The sequence below is a fragment of the Balaenoptera musculus genome, chromosome 2 (assembly GCF_009873245.2).
Source record: "Balaenoptera musculus isolate JJ_BM4_2016_0621 chromosome 2, mBalMus1.pri.v3, whole genome shotgun sequence".
NCBI classification, from domain to species: Eukaryota; Metazoa; Chordata; class Mammalia; order Artiodactyla; family Balaenopteridae; genus Balaenoptera; species Balaenoptera musculus.
This window is the reverse complement of record NC_045786.1, coordinates 89,584,741-89,608,467: the sequence shown is the minus strand read 5'-3', so window position 1 is coordinate 89,608,467 and position 23,727 is coordinate 89,584,741. Positions and strand designations below refer to the sequence as shown.

Sequence of the window (23,727 nt, the reverse complement as noted above, 5' to 3'; positions counted from 1 at the left end):
ATGGTTTTCCCAGGGTACATGCCCAGTAGTGGGATTGCTGGGTCATATGGTAATTCTATTTTTAGTTTTTATGGAACCTCCATACTGTTCTCCAGAGTGGCTGTATCAATTTACATTCCCACCAACAGCGCAAGAGGGTCCCCTTTTCTCCACACCCTCTCCAGCATTTGTTGTTTGTAGATTTTCTGATGATGCCCATTCTAACTGGTGTGAGGTGATACCTCACTGTAGTTTTGATTTGCATTTCTCTAATAATTATAGTGATGTTGAGCAGCTTTTCATGTACTTCTTGGCCATCTGTATGTGCTCTTTGGAGAAATGTCTATTTAGGTCTTCTGCCCATTTTTTGATTAGGTTGTTTGTTTTTTTAATATTGAGCTGCATGAGCTGTTTATATATTTTGGAGATTAATCCTTTGTCCATTGATTCGTTTGCAAATATTTTCTCCCATTCTGAGGATTGTCTTTTCATCTTGTTTGTAGTTTCCTTTGCTTTGCAAAAGCTTTTAAGTTTCATTAGGTCCCATTTGTTTATTTTTGTTTTATTTCCATTACTCTAGGAGGTGAATCAAAAAAGATCTTGCTGTGATTTATATCAAAGAGTATTCTTCGTATGTTTTCCTCTAAGAGGTTTATAGTGTCCGGTCTTACATTTAGGTCTCGAATCCATTTTGAGTTTATTTTTGTATATGGTGTTAGGGAGTGTTCTAATTTCATTCTTTTACATGTAGCTGTCCAGTTTTCCCCAGTACCACTTATTGAAGAGACTGTCTTTTCTCCATTGTATATCCTTGCCTCCTTTGTCATAGATTAGTTGACCATAGGTGTGTGGGTTTATCTCTGGGCTTTCTATCCTGTTCCATTGATCTATATTTCTGTTTTTGTGCCAGTACCATATTGTCTTGATTACTCTAGCTTTGTAGTCTAGTCTGAAGTCAAGGAGTCTGATTCCTCCAGCTCCTTTTTTTTCCCACAAGACTGCTTTGGCTATTCGGGTTCTTTTGTGTCTCCATACAAATTTTAAGGTTTTTTGTTCTACTTCTGTAAACAATGCCATTGGTAATTTGATACGGATTGCATTGAACCTGTAGATTGCTTTGGGTAGTATAGTCATTTTCACAGTATTGATTCTTCCAATCCAAGAACATGGAATATCTCTCCATCTGTTGGTATCATCTTCAATTTCTTTCATCAGTGTCTTATAGTTTTCTGCACACAGGTCTTTTGTCTCCCTAGGTAGGTTGATTCCTAGGTATTTTATTCTTTTTGTTGCAATGGTAAATGTGAGTGTTTCCTTAGTTTCTCTTTCAGATTTTTCATCATCTGAAGGAATGATGAAAAATCACTGTATAGGATGATGTGTATGGGAATGCAAGAGATTTCTGTGCGTTAATTTTGTATCCTGCAACTTTACCAAATACATTAATTAGCTCTAATAGTTTTCTGGTGGCATCTTTAGGATTCTCTATGTGTAGTATCATGTCACCTGCAAACAGTGACAGTTTTACTTCCTCTTTTCCAATTTGTATTCGTTTTACTTCTTTTTCTTCTCTGAATGCCATGGCTAGGACCTCCAAAACTATGTTGAATAATAGTGGTGAGAGTGGACATCCTTGTCTCGTTCCTGATCTTAGAGAAAATGCTTTTAGTTTTTCACCATTGAGAATGATATTTGCTGTGGGTTTGTCATATATGGCCTTTATTATGTTGAGGTAGGTTCCCTCTATGCCCACTTTCTGGAGAGTTTTTATCATAAATGGGTGTTGAATTTTGTCAAAAGCTTTTTCTGCACTATTGAGATGATCATATGGTTTTTATATTTCAATTTGTTAATATGGTGTATCACATTGATTGATTTGCGTATATTGAAGAATCCTTGCATCCCTGGGATAAATCCCTCTTGATTGTGGTGTATGATCCTTTTAATGTGTTGTTGGATTCTGTTTGCTAGTGTTTTGTTGAGGATTTTTGCATCTATATTCATCAGTGATACTGGTCTGTAATTTTCTTTTTGTGTAGTATCTTTGTCTGGTTTTGGTATCAGGGTGATGGTTGCCTCATAGAATGAGTTTTGGAGTGTTCCTTCCTCTGCAATATTTTGGAAGAGTTTGAGAAGGATGGGTGTTAGCTCTTCTCTAAATGTTTGACAGAATTCACCTGTGAAGCCATCTGGTCCTGGACTTTTGTTTGTTGGAAGATTTGTAATCACAGTTTCAATTTCATTACTTGTGATTTTCTGCTCATATTTTCTATTTCTTCCTGGTTCAGTCTTGGAAGGTTATACCTTTCTAAGAATTTGTCCATTTCTTCCAGGTTGTCCATTTTATTGGCATATAGTTGTTTGTAGTAATCTCTTATAATCCTTTGTATTTCTGCAGTGTCAGTTGTGATTTCTCCTTTTTCATTTCTAATTTTATTGATTTGAGTCCTCTCCCTCTTTTTCTTGATGAGTCTATAATGGCTTATCAATTTTGTTTATCTTCTCAAAGAACCAGCTTTTAGTTCTATTGATCTTTGCTATTGTTTTCTTTGTTTCTATTTCATTTATTTCTGCTCTGATCTTTATGATTTCTTTCCTTCTGCTAGCTTTGGGTTTTGTTTGTTCTTCTTTCTCTAGTTCCTTTAGGTGTAATGTTAGATTGTTACTTGTTTCTTGAGGTAGGCTTGTATAGCTATAAACTTCCCTCTTAGAACTGCTTTTGCTGCATCCCATAAATTTTGGATTGTCGTGTTTTCATTGTCATTTGTCTCTAGGTATTTTTTGATTTCCTCTTTGATTTCTTCAGTGAACTCCTGGTTATTTAGTAATGTACAGCTTAGCCTCCATGTGTTTGTGCTTTTTACATTTTTTCCCCTGTAACTGATTTCTAATCTCATAGCATTGTGGTCAGAAAAGATGCTTGATATGATTTCAATTTTTTTAAATTTACTGAGGCTTGATTTGTGACCCAAGATGTGATCTATCCTGGAGAATGTTCCGTGCGCACTTGAGAAGAAAGTGTAGTCTGCGGTTTCTGGATGGATTGTCCTATAAATGTCAATTAAGTCTATCTGGTCTATTGTGTCACTTAAGGCTTGTGTTTCCTTATTAATTTTGTTTGAATGGTCTGTTCATTGGTGTAAATGAGGTGTTAAAGTCCCCCACTATTGTGTTACTGTCGATTTCCTCTTTTAGAGCTGTTAGCAGTTGCCTTATGTATTGAGGTGCTCCTATGTTGGGTGCATATATATTTATAATTGTTATATCTTCTTCTTCGATTGATCTCTTGATCATTATGTAGTGGCCTTCCTTGTCTCTTGTAACACTCTTTATTTTAAAGTCTATTTTATCTGATATGAGTATTGCTACTCCAGCTTTCTTTTGATTTCCATTTGCATGGAATATCTTTTTCCATCCCCTCACTTTCAGTCTGTATGTGTCCCTAGGTCTGAAGTGGGTCTCTTGTAGACTGCATATATATGGGCCTTGTTTTTGTATCCATTCAGCAAGCTTGTGTGCTTTGGTTGGAGCATTTAATCCATTCACGTTTAAGGTAATTATCGATATGTATGTTCCTATGACCATTTTCTGAATTGTTTTGGGTTTGTTTTTGTAGGTCCTTTTCTTCTCTTGTCTTTCCCACTTAGAGAAGTTCCTTTAGCATTTGTTGTAGAGCTGGTTTGGTGGTGCTGAATGCTCTTAGCTTTTGCTTGTCTGTAAAGCTTTTGATTTCTCCATCGAATGTGAATGAGATCCTTGCTGGGTAGAGTAATCTTGGTTGTAGGTTCTTCCCTTTCATCACTTTAAGTATATCATGCCACTCCCTTCTGGCCTGTAGAGTTTCTGCTGAGAAATCAGCTGTTAACCTTACGGGAGTTTCCTTGTATGTTATTTGTCATTTTTCCCTTGCTGCTTTCAATAATTTTTCTTTGCCTTTAATTTTTGCCAATTTGATTACTATGTGTCTCGGCGTGTTTCTCCTTGGGTTTATCCTGTATGGGACTCTCTGTGCTTCCTGGAGATGGGTGGCTATTTCCTTTCCCATGTTAGGGAAGTTTTTGACTATAATCTCTTCAAATATCTTCTCGGGTCCTTTCTCTCTCTCTTCTCCTTCTGGGACCCGTATAACGTGAATGTTGTTGTGTTTAATGTTGTCCCAGAGGTCTCTTAGGCTGTCTTCATTTCTTTTCATTCTTTTTTCTTTATTCTGTTCCGCAGCAGTGAATTCCACCATTCTGTGTTCCAGGTCACTTATCTGTTCTTCTGCCTCAGTTATTCTGCTATTGGCTCCTTCTAGTGTAGTTTTCATTTCAGTTATTGTATTGTTCATCTCTGTGGGTTTGTTCTTTAATTCTTCTAGGTCTTTGTTAAACATTTCTTGCATCTTCTCGATCTTTGCCTCCATTCTTTTTCCGAGGTCCTGGATCATCTTCACTATCATTATTCTGAATTCTTTTTCTGGAAGGTTGCCTATCTGCACTTCATTTAGTTGTTTTTCTGGGGTTTTATCTTGTTCCTTCATCTGGTACATAGCCCTCTGCCTTTTCATCTTGTCTATTTTTCTTTGAATGTGGCCCCCATCAAAATATTTGATCAAGAAAAGAGCTGAAGACTTGGACTAAAGGGAGACACAGTGTTCCAAAGTCCCCACCTTTGTTCACAGACCTCTCAGGGAACCTGGAAGTTGGTCCAGGCCAGGATCAAACTGGGCAATTTACTTCCCTACTGGGATGAATGGCTGCTACGACCTCGTAAATCCTTTAGAACAAGACCCCCAAAATGTTTTTCCTTAAAAAGCAGAAGCTCCTGATTAGGCTCTTCCTTTGGCTTAACTTCTGTATAGTGTCTTAAGAGAACATCTCATATAAATGGACATTTGGAAGTATTCCAATGAGGCAATTCTCTATAAAATCTTCATAATGATAGTTAAGTTAAAGCAGTAAATAACAACAAAGACATTTTTCAAACACCCATTTTGCAATATAAATAACCATCATGAAAACTTCTCCCTTTTAAAAATTCCCCCACCTTATCTGGAGTTGAGGAGGCAGTTCTTTTTCCTCTTCCCATACAGTCATTTCTACAATGTATTTTATCACTGAAGGGAATATTTTCCTGGCTTGGGCAATTACCTCTTCATTCAACGGACAGCGTAAGTTCTGCAAGAAAGTATAGAAAAACATACTACCAATGTTGTATACAAGTAAGTGGATGAGAAAGATAATGTTATTAATTTATAGCGATAATTTCAATGAGTTCATTTACACCATCCTCCAGGAATGAATTTAACTTCAGCTCAAGAGGCTGCTATTCACATCGGTTTAGCTTAACTCCTTGTGGCCAAGTTGGTGCTGCAGATGACAGAAAGGAAAGAAGGCAAAACCACAGAGTTCTCCTTTATGATGCTCTTCCTTATGAATGTTCATCCCTGCCTGAATAATTATATCATCAGAGAACAATGAGTTATAGGCATTGGTTATCCCCTCCAGCTGACAAAAACTTTTCTCACTAATTTATTTCAACTGATCCTTATAGCCACTCTGTTAAGGCAGAAAATTAAAGGCATTTAAAAGATAAAGGTCCCATCCAAGGTCAAAGAACCTCTAAACAGATATAAAAAGCAAGACTAAAATCTGGGCTTTTGACTCCCATGGGGGGGAAAAAATGTTAATTTCATTACAAAATACCACTTCCTTAATAAAAGGCTTGTTCAAACCAATTAGCTAAAAAAACGCATTTAAATGCTCTATGTCATAAACCATTATGGAAATGCAAATCAAAACCACAATGAGATACGTCTTCATACTTGCTAAGGTGTCTATAATCAAAAAGGGAGATAACAATAAGTATTGGCCAGGATGTGGAGAAATTTGAACCCTATACACTGCTGGTGGAAATGTAAAATGGTGCAATTTGGAAAACAGTCTGAGAGATGCTCAAAATGTTAAGTGTAGTTACCATATGACCCAGCAATTCTACTCCTAGGTATCTATCCAAGAAGAATGAAAACATGTATCTATGCAAAAACTTGTACACAAATATCTATAGCAGCATTACTCATAATAGCCAGAAAGTGTAAACGACCTAAATTTCCATAAACTGATGAATGGATAAATAAAATGGTATGTAATACATACAATGGAATATTATTTGGTCATAAAAAAAAAGAATGAAGTACATGTTAAAAAAGCACTAAAGTTATACTTTAAATGGGTGAATTTTTTAATACATTATGCAAGTTGTAGCCCAATAAGATGTTTAAACAAAGCAGTAAGCAGGAAAAGAAACATAGCAGCTCTTTAAGACACACACACACACACACACACACACACACACACACACACACAAAATCCACTAGAAATTCAGTACAAGGCTTTTAATATTCAATTTTAACGTACCTGCTATAGACCGTACTAATGAACTGTATTTTATTCTGTGGTGACCAAAACATTAACCTACACATTTATTCTTTTGCACCTATTCCTTCTCACTCCCCAATGCTTTATTATTTTAATTTCTACCATCTCTTCAATATGTCACCTTTCCTCTGGAGATTTTGCTCAGAAGCTTTTGCTAGAGAGAGAGAAAAAAGAGTGCCGAAGGTACTAAGAGCAATATTAATCCACTACGTTCCTATTTCTTATCTTTAGCTCAATATTTCTTTTCAATTCTTCAGAAAAGTAGTCTGAATTAAAGAGTTAAGAGAATCTACTCATTACTTCCATACTGTATCAATCAGAGGCTAAGTTCTTCAGAAGAGGTCTGGTAAGTACAGAATAAACTTTTTTTTTGTTTTTTTATTTATTTTTTGGCTGTGTTGGGTCTTCGTTGCTGCACGCGGGATTTCTCTAGTTGCAGCGAGCAGGGGCTATTCTTCATTGCAGTGCACGGGCTTCTCATTGTGGTGGCTTCTCTTGTTGTGGAACACGGGCCCTAGAGCACGCGGGCTTCAGTAATTGCAGAGCGTGGGCTCAGTAGTTGTGGCTCACGGGCTCCAGAGCACAGGCTCAGTAGTTGTGGTGCACAGGCTTAGTTGTTCCAGGACATGTGGGATCTTCCTGGACCAGGGATCGAACCCATGTCCCCTGCACTGGCAGGCAGATTCTTAACTACTGTGCCACCAGGGAAGTCCAAGTACAGAAGAAACTTTTAAATAAATCATTTATAGCTTAGAAAATAAGAAGGTCCATTAGAGGGAACAAAAGGGTGATAATCAAAATAGATTTTAAAAAACGTTAATAATTAACCCAGAAATGTACTGCAGGACTAGAAAGAAACTTCTCTTAAATACACTTTAAGAGATACTGTCAAATGCTGGATGATGGGCTGATTAGTATCAGCCAGGTCTAATTACATTTGGTAAATCCCTATTATGGTTGGCACAATGTCACACGCCTGGCAGAGTATGGATTTCACACTCACCAAAGCAGAGATGAAATAAATGCGAAGTACAAAGGACTGTTGGGTGGCAACTGATTAGTTATATGCTAGCCATAAGTGTCCTTCTCTCACATCTAGATCATGATTCAGATCTAGAGTCATTGCAGAATATCCAGATTTACCTTCAGAATAAGGCTGAATGACCAATTACCTTTTGAATCTAATTATAAATCCAAAGAAATCCAAGAAGATCAGGTTAGTTCAGGACTAAATTCAGTGTACTGAGGCCATATGACTCAGGAAAACCACCAACAGACTGGAATCCCACGATGTAGGAAGAGGGAGGCTAGTTTTGTAAACTCGATGAGCAATTTAACTCCTAAGGATTCTTCAGCTAGTTAACACAAAACAGTACAAAAACAGTTTTCTAGAATGATTAGTTATGGAATGAAGAGGATATAAAAATCAAGCCACAAAGCCCTCTGACTATATGCTAAACTATTTCAATACCCTTTAAAAAAATATTGGAGGAGGAAATGGAAATAATCAGAATGAAAAGCGTTCTTAAAACAGAAACAAGAGGGACTTCCCTGGTGGTACAGTGGTTAAGAATTCGCCTGCCAATGCAAGGGACACAGGCTCGAGCCCTGGTCCGGGAAGATCCCACATGCCATGGAGCAACAAAAGTCCGTGCGCCACAACTACTGAGCCTGCGCTCTAGAGCCCGCGAGCCACAACTACTGAAGCCTGCGTGCCTAGAGCCCGTGCCCTGCAACAGAGACAAGCCACCCCAATGAGAAGCCCACGCACCACAACGAAGAGTAGCCCCTCCTCGCCCCAACTAGAGAAAGCCTGTGTGCAGCAATGAGGACCCAATGCAGCCAAAAACAAATAAATAAATAAATTTATTTTAAAAAAAACAGAAACAAGACAATGAATTGAAAGGGACATCTGGTGATATTTAATCAAGCAAATTTTTTATTTGTCAAATGAAGGAATAATCATTTGGAATCAGGACAAATAAATGAGTAAGAGAGAAGAGGCAATCTAAAAATAGAGGGCTGAGGGACTTTCTGGTGGTCCAGTGGGTAAGATTGCGCTCCCAATGCAGGGGGCCCGGGTTCGATTCCTGGTTGGGGAACTAGATCCTGAACGCATGCCACAACTAAGACCCAGAGCAGCCAAAATAAATAAATAAATATTTTTTAAAAAACAAATAAATAAAAATAGAGTGCTGAACGATAAGGTATATGTTAACGATAGGTGAATGGGTAAAGAGTATATGAATATGCTTTGTACTCTATTTTTGCAACTTTTTACAAATTTGAAATTATTTCCAAATTCAAGGTTAAAAAAAAAATGTGCTAGAGTCCAGATTCTAAAGATCTGAATTTTAGTCCCAACTGTCACATTGTCTGGATTACTATGGCTCTTTAATACATTTAAAATCTATTGGATCTATTCACACTCATAACTCTTCAGTTTTTCCTGGCAATTCTCATAAATTTTTCCAGAAGAACTTCTGATTACTTTTGTCAAGTTCCAAAAGAGAATTTGGCTGTTATTCTGATTGGGAATATAATGAATTTATGGACTAATTTTGGAAAAACTTTTATCATTTGTAATGCTGAATCTTCCAATCCAAGAATGAAATGTGTCTTCTGATTTTTTTTTCATGCCCATACTCCCATAGGAGCATAGTTTTAAAGTTTTCTTAAAACAGACCTGGCAGATTTCTTCTCGGCTTTTTTCTATGTTTTTTTTTTTTTTTTCGATGGTATAGCAAATGGGATCTTTTCTTTCACTACATTTTCTAAAAGCTATTGCTTGTAAGGGCATTCAAGAAATATTTTTTCTGTAACAACCTAAGTGGGAAAAGAATTTGAAAAAGAATAGATACATGTATATGTAAATAAATAAATAAAGTGACTTGCCTGAAAAAAAAAATTTTGTTGAATACATTAAACTAATGATTTTTAGTATGTAAGTTCCGTAACTAACAACCTAACTAAACTCTACTATAGTTTCTAATTCTTATTCAGTTAATTTTCTTGGGTTTTCAAGGTATAAATCATGACTATTTCGCCTCCTCTCCAATATTTATGTATTTTAGTTCATTCTGTTTGTCTATTTGACTGACTTCCAGAATAGCGGTAAATAATAACAGCAATAGTAAATTTCCTTATCCTGTCTCTATCTATAATGGGAATACACTAGTGCTTCATCACCAAGCATGATTAACAGCTTTTGATTTGAGGCCAATAATTCTGGAAGAAATTGAAAATCTTATCAAAGAGCTACTTTCCCAAAAAGTGCCAGGCACAAACAGTTTCACAGATGAATTCCAAAAACTGTTCATTCTAGGAATGTAGGCATGATTATGTTATATTATTCTGTCAAACTTGATTTTACTTGTTAATGTTTTATTTAGGCTTTCAGCATAACAATTATTAATACAACTGATTTATAAATTCCATATTATGTCAGATCTGAAGTCAACATAATGTTGGCTTTATATAACAAATTTGGAAAATTCCCCTCTTCTGCCCTCTATGTTCAGGAGCAATTTGTATGTTTTTGTTATCTGTGTAGTGTTTAAGTAATTGAGTGATTTTTATTTATTTTTTATCTTTTTTTTAAATACAGAGAAACAGAGAAACCAGTATAATAAAAACAACTTTTACCTAAATTTAGTAACTCTTTTTTCCATATATGCTTCCTTTTTTGTTGTTCAAGTATTTTAAGGTAAAAAGTAGTCATCATGATATTTTACTCCTAAATACTTTAATATGTATTTAACATGGACATTTCCTTACATAATCTTAATACCCTTATTATAAATCTAATAACATTAACAATAACTTTTAAATATTATCTGATATCTTGACCATATTCAAGTTTCCTAATTATTCCCCAAATGTCTATCACATTTGGTTATGCCTCAAGTCATTTACATCTAAATGAATCTCCCATGCCCACCCCTAGACTTTTGTTCTTCATGACTGAGGTCAGGCCAATTTTTCCTATTAAAAAGTCCTACATTCTAGATTTATCTTGAAATGTCCTATATATTATATTTATCTTCCTTGTGGTATTCTTTATCTTGTTCATCTCTCCCCTGTATTTCCTATAAACTAGAAGTTAGATCTCAAGGCTTTATTAAGTTCAGGTAAAACATTTTTAGCAAGAATATTTCATAAGTGAGACTATGTACTTCAATTTCTTAGCAGCTTGAGATAAATTCACATACCATATAATTCACTAAAAATATACTATTCAATGGTTTTTATGTGCAACTATTACCACAGTCAGTTTTAGAACATTTTCATCAACTCAAAAAAACACACAAAAAACCTTTAATGAATACCCCCACAAGGTCTCCATCCTCATAGACTTAAAAAATCACTAATCTAGTTTTTGTCCCTATGGATGCTCTATTCCTGACATTTCATATAACTGTAATCATGTAATATGTGGTCTTTTGTAGCTGGCTTCTTTCACTTAGCATAATGTTTTCAGAGAGTTCCTCTAAATTGAAGTATGTTTCAGCACTTTATTCCCCTTTATAACCAAATAATATTCCACTGTATGGATATAACCTAACCACATTTGCTTACCCATTTATCAGTTGATGAACATTTGGATTGTTTCTAATTTTTATTAAGAATAATAATACTATTCTATTATTGTATAACACTGTTTTATTATAATAATAACACTATTATGAATAATGCTATGAACGTTCATGTATAAATAATTATTTGAACACCTGTTTTCAATTATTTTGAGTATGTCTAGGAGTAGAATTGCTGGGGCATGTAGTAACTCTATATTTCACAGGTTGAAGAACTGCCTCTTTCCAAAGTGGGTGCACCATTTTACATTTCCACCAGCAGTGTCTGCGGGTTCAAATAACACTTGTTATTACCTGCTTCTTGATTATAGCCATTAGCCAGTATTAAGAAGTAGCTCATTATGGTTTTGGTTTGCATTTCTCTAATGACTTATGATGTTGAGCATCTTTTCATGTGCTTATTGGTTATTTATGTATATTCTTTGAAGAAATTCATATTCAGATCCTTTGCCCATTTTAAAAACTGGGTTGTGAAGAATTCCCCGGCCGTCCAGTGGTTAGGACTCCGCACTTTAACTGTAGACGGCACAGGTTCAACCCCTGGTTAGGGGACTAAGATCCTGCAAGTCACACAGTGAAATAAAATGAAATAAAATAAAATAATAAAATGCCACCACTAAAAAAAAAGAAAAAAAAAACTGGGTTGTCTTTTTATTTTTAAGTTTTAAGAGTTCTTTATAAGTTCTACATACCAGTTCCTTTCATCGGATAATATGACTTGCAAATATCTCTCTCTCATTCTGTGTGCTATCTTTTCACTTTCTTGGTAGTGTCCTTTGGAACATAAAAGTGTTTAATTTTGATGAAGTTCAATTTAAGTTTTTTTTTCTTTTATTACTAATGCTTTTGGTGTTACATCTATGAATCTATTGCCAAATCCAAGGTAATAAAGATTTATCCCTATGTTTTCTTGTAAGAGTTTTATCGTTTTTGCTCTTATTTTTAGGTCTTTGATCCATTCTGAGTTAATTTTTGTGGTTGGTGTGAGTTAGGGGTCCAGATTCATTCTTTTGCATGTGGATATCCAGTTGTCCCAGTCCCATTTGGTAAAAAGATTATTCTTACCCTAGTGAATGGTCTTGGTACTCTTGTTGAAAAATGGCTGACCACAGATGTGGGTTTATTTCTAGGATTTCAAATCTATTCCGTTAATCTATATTTTTGTCATTATGCCAGTACCACACTGTCTTGATTACTGTTGCTTTGTATTAAGTTTTAAAATAGGGATGTGTGAGTCCTCCAAGTCTGTTCTTCTTTTCCAGGGTTGTTTTGGCTACTATGGGTCCCTTACAATTTCATATGAATTTTAGAGCCATCTTGTCAATTACCCAAAAAAAATTTCCAGCTGGGGAACTGTACTGAATGTGTAGCTCAATTTGGGCAACATGGCCTTTAATATTGTGATTTATAATAAGAAATATCTTCATCCCAGTTTCTGGCACAGAGCTCCTAAAACCCTTGGAATTTCCCAAGTGAAGAAGTGGGGGCTGTCTTTTGTTATGTTTATGAGGTGACTTTTAGAAAGCACCTAAGGATGGGGGCTGGTTGCTTGGAGACCCAACCTTGTGATTAGAAGGTTGCAACTTTCAGTCCCATCCCCATCCCCAGAGGGGCTAGAGGTTGAATCAATTGCCAATGGCCAATAATTTAACTAATCATGCTATGTAACAAAGCCTCCATAAAAACAAACAAACAAACAAAAAATCCCCCATGGCCTTCCAGAGAAATACACACAGATGTCTCTAAATACATAAAAGATCTACTACTGCTAAATTCTTTCCAGGCAACGAAGCTTTCAGCCCCTGCATGCTCATCCTCTGGATACAAAAGGATGCAATGGACACTTTAAAATGACTACTTTTCTCTTCCTTAGGTCAGATAAATTCTAAGGTAAGCCTCCCACCCCACTTTATTTTTCTTCCCATTACATTTATATATAACTGAGTTGATTTGAAGCATCAAGACATGCACATGTTAGCACAAGTTAAGATCTGATCACATCTAAATATGCCTGCACTAAATCCAGAACTGTGACACAACAGCACTTAAGTAAAATCTTTGTAAATCTGCTTCCCTAAATCTGGGACACTGAGAAACAATTAGAAAAATGCAACATTGTCCTTAGAAACTGTACATGTTGAAGGAGTGGATATTCAACAAAAGTCTGTCAATGACCATAAGTACAAAGTAAATACTAAAAATGTTGTAATGCAAGTAAAAAAATATATTCTTGTGAAAATATTTAGGTTTGCCAAAAATTGTCTTGTTAAAGCAAGACAGTTTATGCCATGCCCAATTATTTGTTACATAATTTCTGTGCAAATCTTTATAACTGGACAAAGCCTCAGTCCTAAAATGTTCCTCTTTAATTAAAATTTATCCAAACTCAATCAGAAGAGTCCATTTGAATTTATTGTTTTACATAAACAACATTAGAATCTATTTATTTTTATATTTTTTCTCCCAGTTTTGAGATATAACTGACGTAGCACTGTATAAGTTGAAGGTGTACAGGATAATGATATGACTTAAATACATCATGAAATGATTACCACAATAAGTTCAGTCAACATCCATCAAGTCATATAGATACAAAATAAAAGAAAAAATATTTTTTCCTTGTGGTGAGAACTCAGAGTTTACTCTCTTAACAACTTTTACATATAACACACAGCAGTGTTAATTATTTTAATCATGGTGTACATTATAGCCCCATTATATTATTTATCTTACTGGAAGTTTATACTTTTTTGACCACCTTCATCCAATTCCCCCTTCTCCCACCACCTGCCTCTGATACCACAAATCTGATCTCTTTTTCTATGAAGTTATTTGTTTTTGAAGTATAATTGACCTATAATACTATGTTAGTTCCTGGTATATGACATAGTGATCTGATATATATTTGATAGTAAATAGTCACCGTTTCAAAATGGTCACCGTAAGTCTAGTCACCATCTATCACCATACAAAGATACTATATAATTATTGACTATACTCCCCACACTGTACACTTCATACTCATAACCTATTTTGTAACGGAAAGTTTGTACCTCTTAACCTCCCTCACCTATTTTTTTCCTCCCCCCAACCCCATCCCCTCTAGCAAACACTTGTTCTCTGTATCTGTGACTCTGTTTCTGTTTTGTTATGTTTGTTCATTTGTTTTTTTCTTTAGATTCCACATATAAGTGAAATCATACAGTATTTGTCTTTGATTTATTTCACTTAGCATAACACCCTCTAGGTCCATCCATTTTGTCTCAAATGGCAAGATTTCATTTTTTTTATGGCTAATATTCCATTTTGTGTATGTGTGTATATATACACAGACACACACCACATCTTCTTTATCCATTCAGCTATTGATGGGCACTTAGGTTGATTCCATATCTTGCCTATTGTAAATAATGCTGCAATGAACATAAGGGTGCATATATCTTCTCAAATTAAATAAATTTTGTACTTCTTTTTTCTTAATTTCATCTTTGTATTGTTCTTTACTATGCATAGACACAAGTAATTTTTGTATAATTATCTCATATCCTGCAACTGTGCTGAATTTATTAGTTCTAATAATGTTTTAGTGGATTCCTTAGGATTTTCTATATATAAAATCATGTCATCTGCAAACAGAGCTAGTTTTACTTCTTCCTTTCCAATCTGGGTACTTTTTATTTCTTTTTCTTGCCTAACTGCCCCAGCTGTTCAATTACACAGCTGTTGCATACTGCCCCAGTATTCAATTACAATACTGAATGGATATGCTCTGTGGCAAAAGCAGAATCTGCCTTATTCCTGATCTTAGGGGGAAAGTATCCAATATAATTATAGTTGTGAGTTTTTCATAAATGCCCTCTATCAGGTTAAGGAAGTTCTCTTCTATTATAAGTTTACGTCTCTTTTTTAAAATTAATTAATTAATTTATTTATTCATTTATTTTTGGCTGCGTTGTGTCTTTGTTGCTGTGCGCGGGCTTTCTCTAGTTGAGGCAAGCGGGGGCTACTCTTCGTTGCGGTACGCAGGCTTCTCATTGCGATGGCTTCTCTTGTTGTGGAGCACGGGCTCTAGGCATGCAGGCTTCAGTAGTTATGGTATGTTGGCTCAGTAGTTGTAGCTCACGGGCTCTAGAGTGCAGGCTCGGTAGTTGTGGCATACGGGCTTAGCTGCTCCACAGCAGGTGGGATCTTCCCGGACCAGGGCTCCAACCCATGTCCCCTGCACTGGCAGGTGATTCTTAACCACTATGCCACCAGAGAAGTCCCTATAAGTTTAAGTCTTCTTATCATGAAAGTGTGTTGGATTTAGTCAAATGTTTTTGCTGCATCTACTGAAACGATCATGTGGCTTTGTTTTTTATTCTATTTATATAGTATTACATTAACTGATTTTCAGATGTTAAACTAGGTACTGTATTTTACATCATACGAGGAGGCTCATTATGCCATATCAACCCAATATTCATAATGATGCTAATACTGATGACTGGTTTCAGGTGACAACAGTATGATGCCCTCCCCCGCCTGCCTCACTGTACAGTGTTGTTTTTTCCCTTATGCCTAGCAAGTAATCTATGAGATGGTAATTCAGAACCATGTCAATATTGTTCCTCATCAACTCAAGTTTTAAGGGTTTTAGCATCCATTAATGATCCTTGTCTAAATCAAATATTTCCTTAGGGTTTGCAAAATGTTGATTTTTCTAATTCTATTATTCCTTCTCTATTAGCTAGCATTCCTGTAGAAAGAAGAGCTTTACCTCATGAACTGGAGATACTTGCTTACAATGAAATACAATTCCTGTTGAAAAGGTAGAATAAACGTTTAGTCCATCCCCTTCAATTACCAGTTTTTAGAGTAAGGAAATGATACAATAACCACTGCATGGCAACAAACAAGTTTTATTCTATTTAGTTCTCATGTAAGTTTCATTATTAGAAACTCATGGATTTTTATATAGTGAGTATGATTCAATCAATCATAGTGGTTATTTATTATTGTTTTTCTGATGCCCCAATTGTCCAACTCAGGTCAATGGGAGCCTTTTCAAACTGGGTTTTAGGTTCTTTGACACAAACCCATCCTCACAAGCCTACCTTATCTATTCCCTAACTCACATGTGGAATCAGGTATTTTTACAAAAAGCCCTGATTTCTTTTAGTGGGAAATGGTACTTAAGAGATCAAAATATATACCCTAAGGGTATTCAATGCTATAGAGTTATCAGGAGCAGTTTAAAAAGTACAAAAACTATTTATTCCTTCAGTTTTGAAAAGTATTCCTCTGTGAAACTATTTGAGCATGGCATTTTTTAGGAAGTACTTTCTTGTGACAATTTTCTAAATTTCTTCAATGGTTACTGCCTATTCAAGTTTTCTCTGTTTTTGAATAAATTATGGCACTTAATACTGTCTGATAAAAGAATCTATTTTCAAATGCATTCATTCAGAGTCATATAAGGAGCCTTTTATGATCCTTCTGTATCTGTGGTTCTATGGTTATTTCCCTATTCCTTTTTTTTTTTTTAAAGATTGATTGATTGATTGATTGATTGATTGACTGCTATGTTGGGTCTTCATTTCTGTGCTAGGGCTTTCTCTAGTTGCGGTAAGCGGGGGCCACCCTTCATCGTGGTGCGCAGGCCTCTCACTATCGTGGCCTCTCTTGTTGCAGAGCACAGGCTCCAGACGCGCAGGCTCAGTAGTTGTGGCTCACGGGCCTAGTTGCTCCACGGCATGTGTGATCTTCCCAGACCAGGGCTCGAACCCGTGTCCCCTGCATTAGCAGGCAGATTCTCAACCACTGTGCCACCAGGGAAGCCCCTTCCCCATTCCTTTTTAATGGTCTACATCTGGGCTTGCTCGCAGTTTTTTTTCTTGCTTAGGACGTATAGTGGATAATCAGTTTGCTGACTTTTTTTTCTTTAAGAAAAGCAATTATGGAATTTGTGTCAATTCTACTGTTTTCTAATTCATTATATTCTCCTATCTATTAATAACTATTTCCATTTGCTCTTTTAGGTTAATATATTGTTCACTCATCAAATTGCTTAACAAAAAAGTATTCTAAGTTCATCTTTTCATTGTAAATTCATTCCTTTAGAGAAATATGGAATATAATTATCAAACGCTTAAATTCTCTAGAGTCAAATAAAACTCCTTACATTTAAATATTATAACATAAAAATCAGGATTATCAATGGAATTCGGCTTAACCCATACACATAACATTTATTTCTATTTAATTTCATCAACCTTAAAATAGTTAGCAATTAAAAAAATAGCAATATTCTTACCTCTTTTGTGGTACCTGCTCTTCCAGGTTCATGACTTACACAAAAAGGGCCAGTTTTCCATGCTTCTGTGTCTCCACAGTCACAAAATCCTCCTCCAGTAGAAGTATGCATCTGATAAATGAAAAATGAGTATGTCTTAATTTCAAAACATATCACAAAGCAAAGAAAATGATAAAGATGACTCAAATAATAAATGTTTCCCTCTATTTCAACCTTAATTGCCTTTAATGTTATAGATATATATCAAACAATATTTTGATTAGTTAACCAAAAAAAATCCTTAATACTTAATCACAACAAAACTGAACCTTCAAAATTGCTATTTTTGAAACATATTCAAAGTTTTTAAATAATAGTTTTTAAAACACTGTACTAATGGAGGAGAACAGATTGTGACGTGTGCAAAAAATAATCTATACTTCACCCAGAATGCTTGAGTAGATTTTATGATTAAACAAACTTCTTAAAAATCATTATAATGATACTTGTGTAAGTACTTAAGACATGTATAAAGTATTTTCATCTATATTGATGTTCCACAGCAACTAAAACTTATTCACAACATTTTCCCTTTGAGGGTTCCTGTAAAAAAATATTATCTAAAATATCCTAATTTAGATAGAGAAGGATGACAATGACCTGAATTTGAATCTTCCCCAAATCTCCCCCCTCCAAAGCATACAACTAACAAGGAGAACAAATAAAGCCACACATGACCCATGTCTGCAAGATTACTAGGAGACAAAAAATAAATACCACAACCTTCAAATAGCTTGTTTTATCAGAGTTCCTGTTACCTATCACTTCAAGCCTGTGGTTACAGACAATAGGAGAGGGAAGCTTAAGTGACCCCATGAAAGAGAACAGAGGGGTACAAAGGACTTAGATCAAGCACAAACAAAATCACACTCCAGAAGTGAAAGCCCAATGCCAAGGGACAAATACTGAACACAGGTTAGGACTTGGTGGTTCACAGGGAAAGAGACTGAAAGAGAGCAGGACCAGAAGTGGCCACCTCAGAAAAGCATTACTTTTGAAGGAAAATCAAATACATTAAAAAAGGTGGTAACCCATTATAGACCCATTATAGCGGCAGTAAGTGAAAGAAGTAAATAAAAAAGAAAATTTAAGGATCTTATGAAACAAGAGAGAAACAAGACATGCCAAACCCTCCCCTCACCTCACCACCATCACCAATATCATCTATAAAATAAGTTACATAGAAGAGGGTAGAACTGACAGAAGAGAGCACTTGTGAAACCTATCCATGAAATGAAAAAGAACAGAAAAAAGTACACCATATCCACACAAAACTATTGCAAAAAAAAAAAAAAAGCCAAAAAATGCAAGTAAGAGCCAAAACCCAATTATGAAGCTGAAGAAAACTATACAATGCTCCAAACTGAATTACACAGCCTCAAACAAGCATTAAAAACCCTTAATCAGACTAAACACCTTTAATCATAAATACAAGAACTAGTAACAGAAACGGACAAAGAAATAGGAATAAATAAAATGAGACTCGAGTGAACTAAGGGGAAAAACCAGAAGAAAACGATATCATATCAGAAATGAATTTTTTTTAATTACAAGATGATAGACTCAAATGAAAAGTTAATAAATAGCATTGAAACAAAGCAGGAAAACAAGAGAATGAAAATAAGATGAAGTAAAGAAATACTTCACAGTAGGCAAGCAGGAAAACAAGAGAATGAAAATTAGATGAAGTAAAGAAATACAGGGTCAGAGAAAAAGTGGTTGAAATAGAAGATAGGCCTAATAGAGGCAGGTGAGTATAACTGGAATCACCAAAGAAAAATCAAAACAATGGAACAGAGGTAATATTTAAAACTGTAATCTAAGAAAACTTCCTGGAAATAAAAGACCTGAATCTACAAATTCAAAGGGCCAAGAGTGACTGAGAAAAAACTCACTCAGTATGATCAACTCCAAAGTATATCCTCCTAAAACTACTGGACTTTAAAGATGAAAGTCCTGAGGCCCATGGCAAAAAGATGAAATAACATAATCACAAGAAAATTAGACTGGCATCAGACTTCTCAATAACAACACATAAAGCAAGACAACAGCAGAGCATTTTCAAGGAAAGAAACTGCAAACCAAGAATATTGTCTACAGCCAAGCTATAATAATATAATTTTGAATATGTCAGAACTTAAGGAACATAGTATACATGCGACCTTCCTGAGGAATCTACCTGAGCAGTGATCAGCAAACTTCTTGTATAAAGGAACACACAGTAAATATTTTAGTCTTTGCAGGCCATGGAATCTCTGTTGAATTACTCTATTCTGCTCTTGCAGTGAAGCATCAGCCATAGACAATAAATAAATGAACCAGCATAGCCACGTTCCAATGAGACTTTATTTATAGGCACTGAAATTTTAATTTCATATAATTTTCACTTATCATGAAATATTATTCTTCTCATCTTTTTTCCCAACCATCTGAAAATATAAAAACCAAGCTTAGGGACTTCCCTGGCGGTCCAGAGGTTAAGACTCTGCGCTTCCACTTCAGGGGACACAGGTTTGATACCTGGTCAGGGAACTAAGATCCTGCATGCCTTGCGGTACAGCCAAAAGAAAAAAAAAAAAAAGAATAAAAACCAAGCTTAGCTTGCAGGCAATACAAAAACAGATGGTGAGCCAGATTTGACCCACAACTGTAGTTTACTGACCCCTAGAGGATGCGCTTCAGCTGACCAAGCAGTGACTGGGGAAACTTCAGAAAAAGGACAGATGGCGAACATTTTATGTATTTAATTGTAGCGCTAAGAACAAATCAAGGGTGTTGAAAGACACATGGATAGAAGAATGTAAACATTATATGATCTCACAATCAGAAAGACTACAACTAAAAAGTGGGAGAAGGGAAAGAGAAGGCAACATAAGATTATAAACTATTAAATAGGTAACAGGAGGGAGTCAAAGATAGCATTAAAACTGACAGACTAGATAATAAAAAGTTACATAAGGGAGTAAAAAGGAACTAAAGGCACTATAAAAATTATTAGTACAAACAGTATCACTAGAACAATAGTAACAAAAGAAATTAGAATATACAAATCAATTTTATATACTGAAGAATGTTTGACTCATCCATGATTACTAAAAATGTAGTTGTTTCAAATGAAAGTAAAAGCATAACCTTAGTATAGGGAATGCCATGGAAGCAAGGCACAGGTGGGTAATCCATTTACCCCAAATGAACTACCTGTGTGTGTTGTGAGGTAGCAATGATAGAACTATGATCTTCTATGGTGATAACACCCGCAATGCAGAAGCATTCCCTCTTCACATGAAGAGTGTGAATAACAAGAAGGGATGGAGAGTCACCTTTCATTATTTCATCAACTATTGGTGTTTTCACAGTATTTTAAATGCCTGATTTCAATTTTACAACAACAATACCAATATTTATTCTGAAAGGTAATCGTATGTTTCAAGTAACAGAACTTCCAACACGATCTCTAAGAATAATTCAAACTTCTTTTTTTGGCCGCACTGTGTGTCTTGCAGGATCTCAGTTCCCTAACCAGGGACTGAACCCGGGCCATGGCAGTGAAAGCACTGAGTACTAACCGCTAGACCACCAGAGAACTCCCTAATTCGCAGTTCTGAACCATGCTTCAGAAAAACATTTCCAGCAGTGCAGGATTTATTCCTACTTCATCGTTGGTAATAACTGCACATGTCACTGCAGGAACTTTACATTCTTCTGCTGCAGACTTTTAAGACTGCTGTGAAAGGTGTACTTTTGGGAACAACTGAGTACTCCATAAGGCAGCCAGCAGCATGACCTTAAAGGAAAACTTGGACATGGTGGAGCGGGTCTGGACAGAGATGCCATGCCATCTCCGTGCAGCAGCCCCACTTCCTCTGTGGTGCCAGGGACGGCAAAAGTTGTTCTGTGCTATTCTGCGACAAAAGGTTTTTCTTGGTGCTTTCTTCACATGGTACCTGCTCTTGGGTCTGCATCCCCATCGTTATTCTTTTCTTCTCCTTCTCTGAAGCAACACGCATCCCTTCTTATTTCTTCCAATCTTTTTTTTTAATGGCTTCATTTTTTCTTTTATTAAGTTTTTTATTATAAAAAGAATATACACAATGTATAGGCAAGTTACAAAGGATAATAATAAAATGATCCAGCATCTAACACAAGAGAATATTAATACTGTTGAAGTTCCCTCTGTGATCATCCACTTGCCCTGGAGGTTACTATTATCTGAATTGTATTTATTAGTCATTCCCTCACTTTTCTTTAAAAATTTCACCACATGTAATAGGTATTCCAGAAAGATTCTATCAACTTATTCTCCCACCAAAAGTATTCTGTTCTCTTCACACTCACTTTTGAAGGGTAATATTTTTAAAAGCTTATAAACATAATTTTTTATTAGTTACACAATAGCCCATCCTTCTGATAACTCAAAGGTTCCTGAGTAAGCTGTGTACGCACCTTCTATAAGAAGAGCTCTGCAAAAACCTAAAGATGATAGACCTAAGCATGCTTCATAAAAGAGTGCTTTGTGGTGGCAGTGTAGACTGGTAAGCTTTCAATACTCGAAGGTAGCTTAGTGAAGAGGTTCCTAAAATTTAACAGACAAGTTTTACCAGTCCACGGAAGATCGGAAAAGGAAGGAATAGCAATGTGATGAGCTCTTTAACAGAGCTACATGTATGCAATCTAAAGACCTGCTCTTTAGTCTGAGATTATCCTACTTTCTTGGAATTAAATTTTCTTTTTCTTCATAAAATGATAGGAGATGGTAGGTATTTTTTGGTTGCTGTTCATGTGCTCTTTTTGAAATTAAAATTGAACTTCCCTAGCCAAATAAAAAATTGAAAACCCTATGTCTTACCCAAAGTCTTCTGAAATTGTACTGGCCCACAAAATCCCAAAGCTTGGCAACTGGAAATCTCTGGCCTTGAGACTTCAGCATCTCTCCCCCTTAATATCCCAGAGTAAAAATAAGAAGAAATTAACAACTTCCTCCTTGTCTCTACTTCTGGCATTCTTTCTTGAGTTCTCCAGCATCAGGAAAAAACTATAATAAATGGAGACGACTGGGAAATATGAAATTAACCAATGATCAACTTTGTAAATTCCATCAGTGATTAGCTTTGCAATGTTGGGAAAACATTTTAACCACACTGTATGATAGGCTCCTCATGTTTTTTCTTTTGCACAATAATAAAAAAAAAATATATATATATATATAGCTTATCATTTCCTGAGATAGAAGCAGTAATGTTGAAGCCAGTCTAAAAACATGAACCGCATTTTCAGCTCTATGGAAGAAATAGTCTACATAACTTTAAGATGGTATTTACATTTACATGGGACCTTAGGCATATTATATGTACAAAGAGAAACATCAATTATTATATCTGCCCAAGCCCAGAGCACAGAACCAATACTGTTATTTGGAAGGCAGCTATGCTCACCACTATACCACCAACGCCCAATACTGTTATTTGAAAAATACATTTCAGCTCAAAATAACAAAGTTGTCTGAAGATGTAACAGGAAAGGCAAATCCCTCAACCTCACTACTAATTAAGAAAATTAAACTAAGACCACAATGTGATACCATTATATACCCACCAGACTGGCTAAAATTAAAAAGACTAGCAACACCAAATCTTGTAAGTGTGTGGAGCCATGGCAACTCTCATATACTGCTGAAGAACTTATAAATTGGTATAACCACTTTGGAAAACATTATCTACTATGACTTAAGATATACCCTAGAACTCAGCAATTCTATTCCAGATATATACCCTGGATAAACTCCTGTACATGTGTACCAAAATACACAAATAAGAATGTTCACAGCAGAATTGTTTTAATACAATAATAGTCCCAAATTGGAAACAATCTACATATCTATATACAGTACAATGAATAAAGACAATATGGATTATTAAACCCTATAAGGTAAATGGACAAAATATATATATGTGTATATATATATAAATATATACTTAATGCTGAGTGAAAGCTACTCAACAAAAAAAGATACAGAATGACTCCATCTATACAGAATTCAAAAACAGAACCATTCAATATGATTTGGGTGATAAGCTAAAAGGGAAATCAAGGAAACCATTATCACAAAACACAGCAGAGAGATTATCACAAAGGAGGAGAGAAGGATGGTGATCCAGAAGGAACAAATGGGAAGCCCCTGAGAGCTGGAAATGTCTCATTTCTTGACCTAAGTAGTGGTTACACAGGTGTTCACTTTATAGTTATTCTTTAAGCTGTTCATATGCTTTATACAATCTTCTGCATAAAAATGATGTATCTCAAAAAAAAAAAATTGTAAGGGGCTGCATCTTGAGGTAGTAGATGTCTTATCACATGATATGTTTAACCAGAGCTAAAGGTTCACAAATCAGGTCTGTTACAG

At 35.5% G+C, this 23,727-nt stretch overlaps 1 protein-coding gene across 5 annotated transcripts in view; it reads right to left on the bottom strand.

Annotated features, from left to right (window-relative positions):
* The window catches only part of UBR1 (ubiquitin protein ligase E3 component n-recognin 1), a 144,718-nt gene that overhangs the window by 86,353 nt on the left and 34,638 nt on the right, over positions 1-23,727 (bottom strand). For all 5 annotated transcript variants that reach the window (XM_036842347.1, XM_036842348.1, XM_036842350.1 and 2 more), the window contains 2 exons: positions 17,289-17,399; positions 5,008-5,138 (listed from right to left, as the gene is read on the bottom strand). In XM_036842347.1, coding sequence (XP_036698242.1) covers positions 5,008-5,138; positions 17,289-17,399 — 242 coding nt within the window. The remainder of the gene's footprint in view (positions 1-5,007; positions 5,139-17,288; positions 17,400-23,727) is intronic.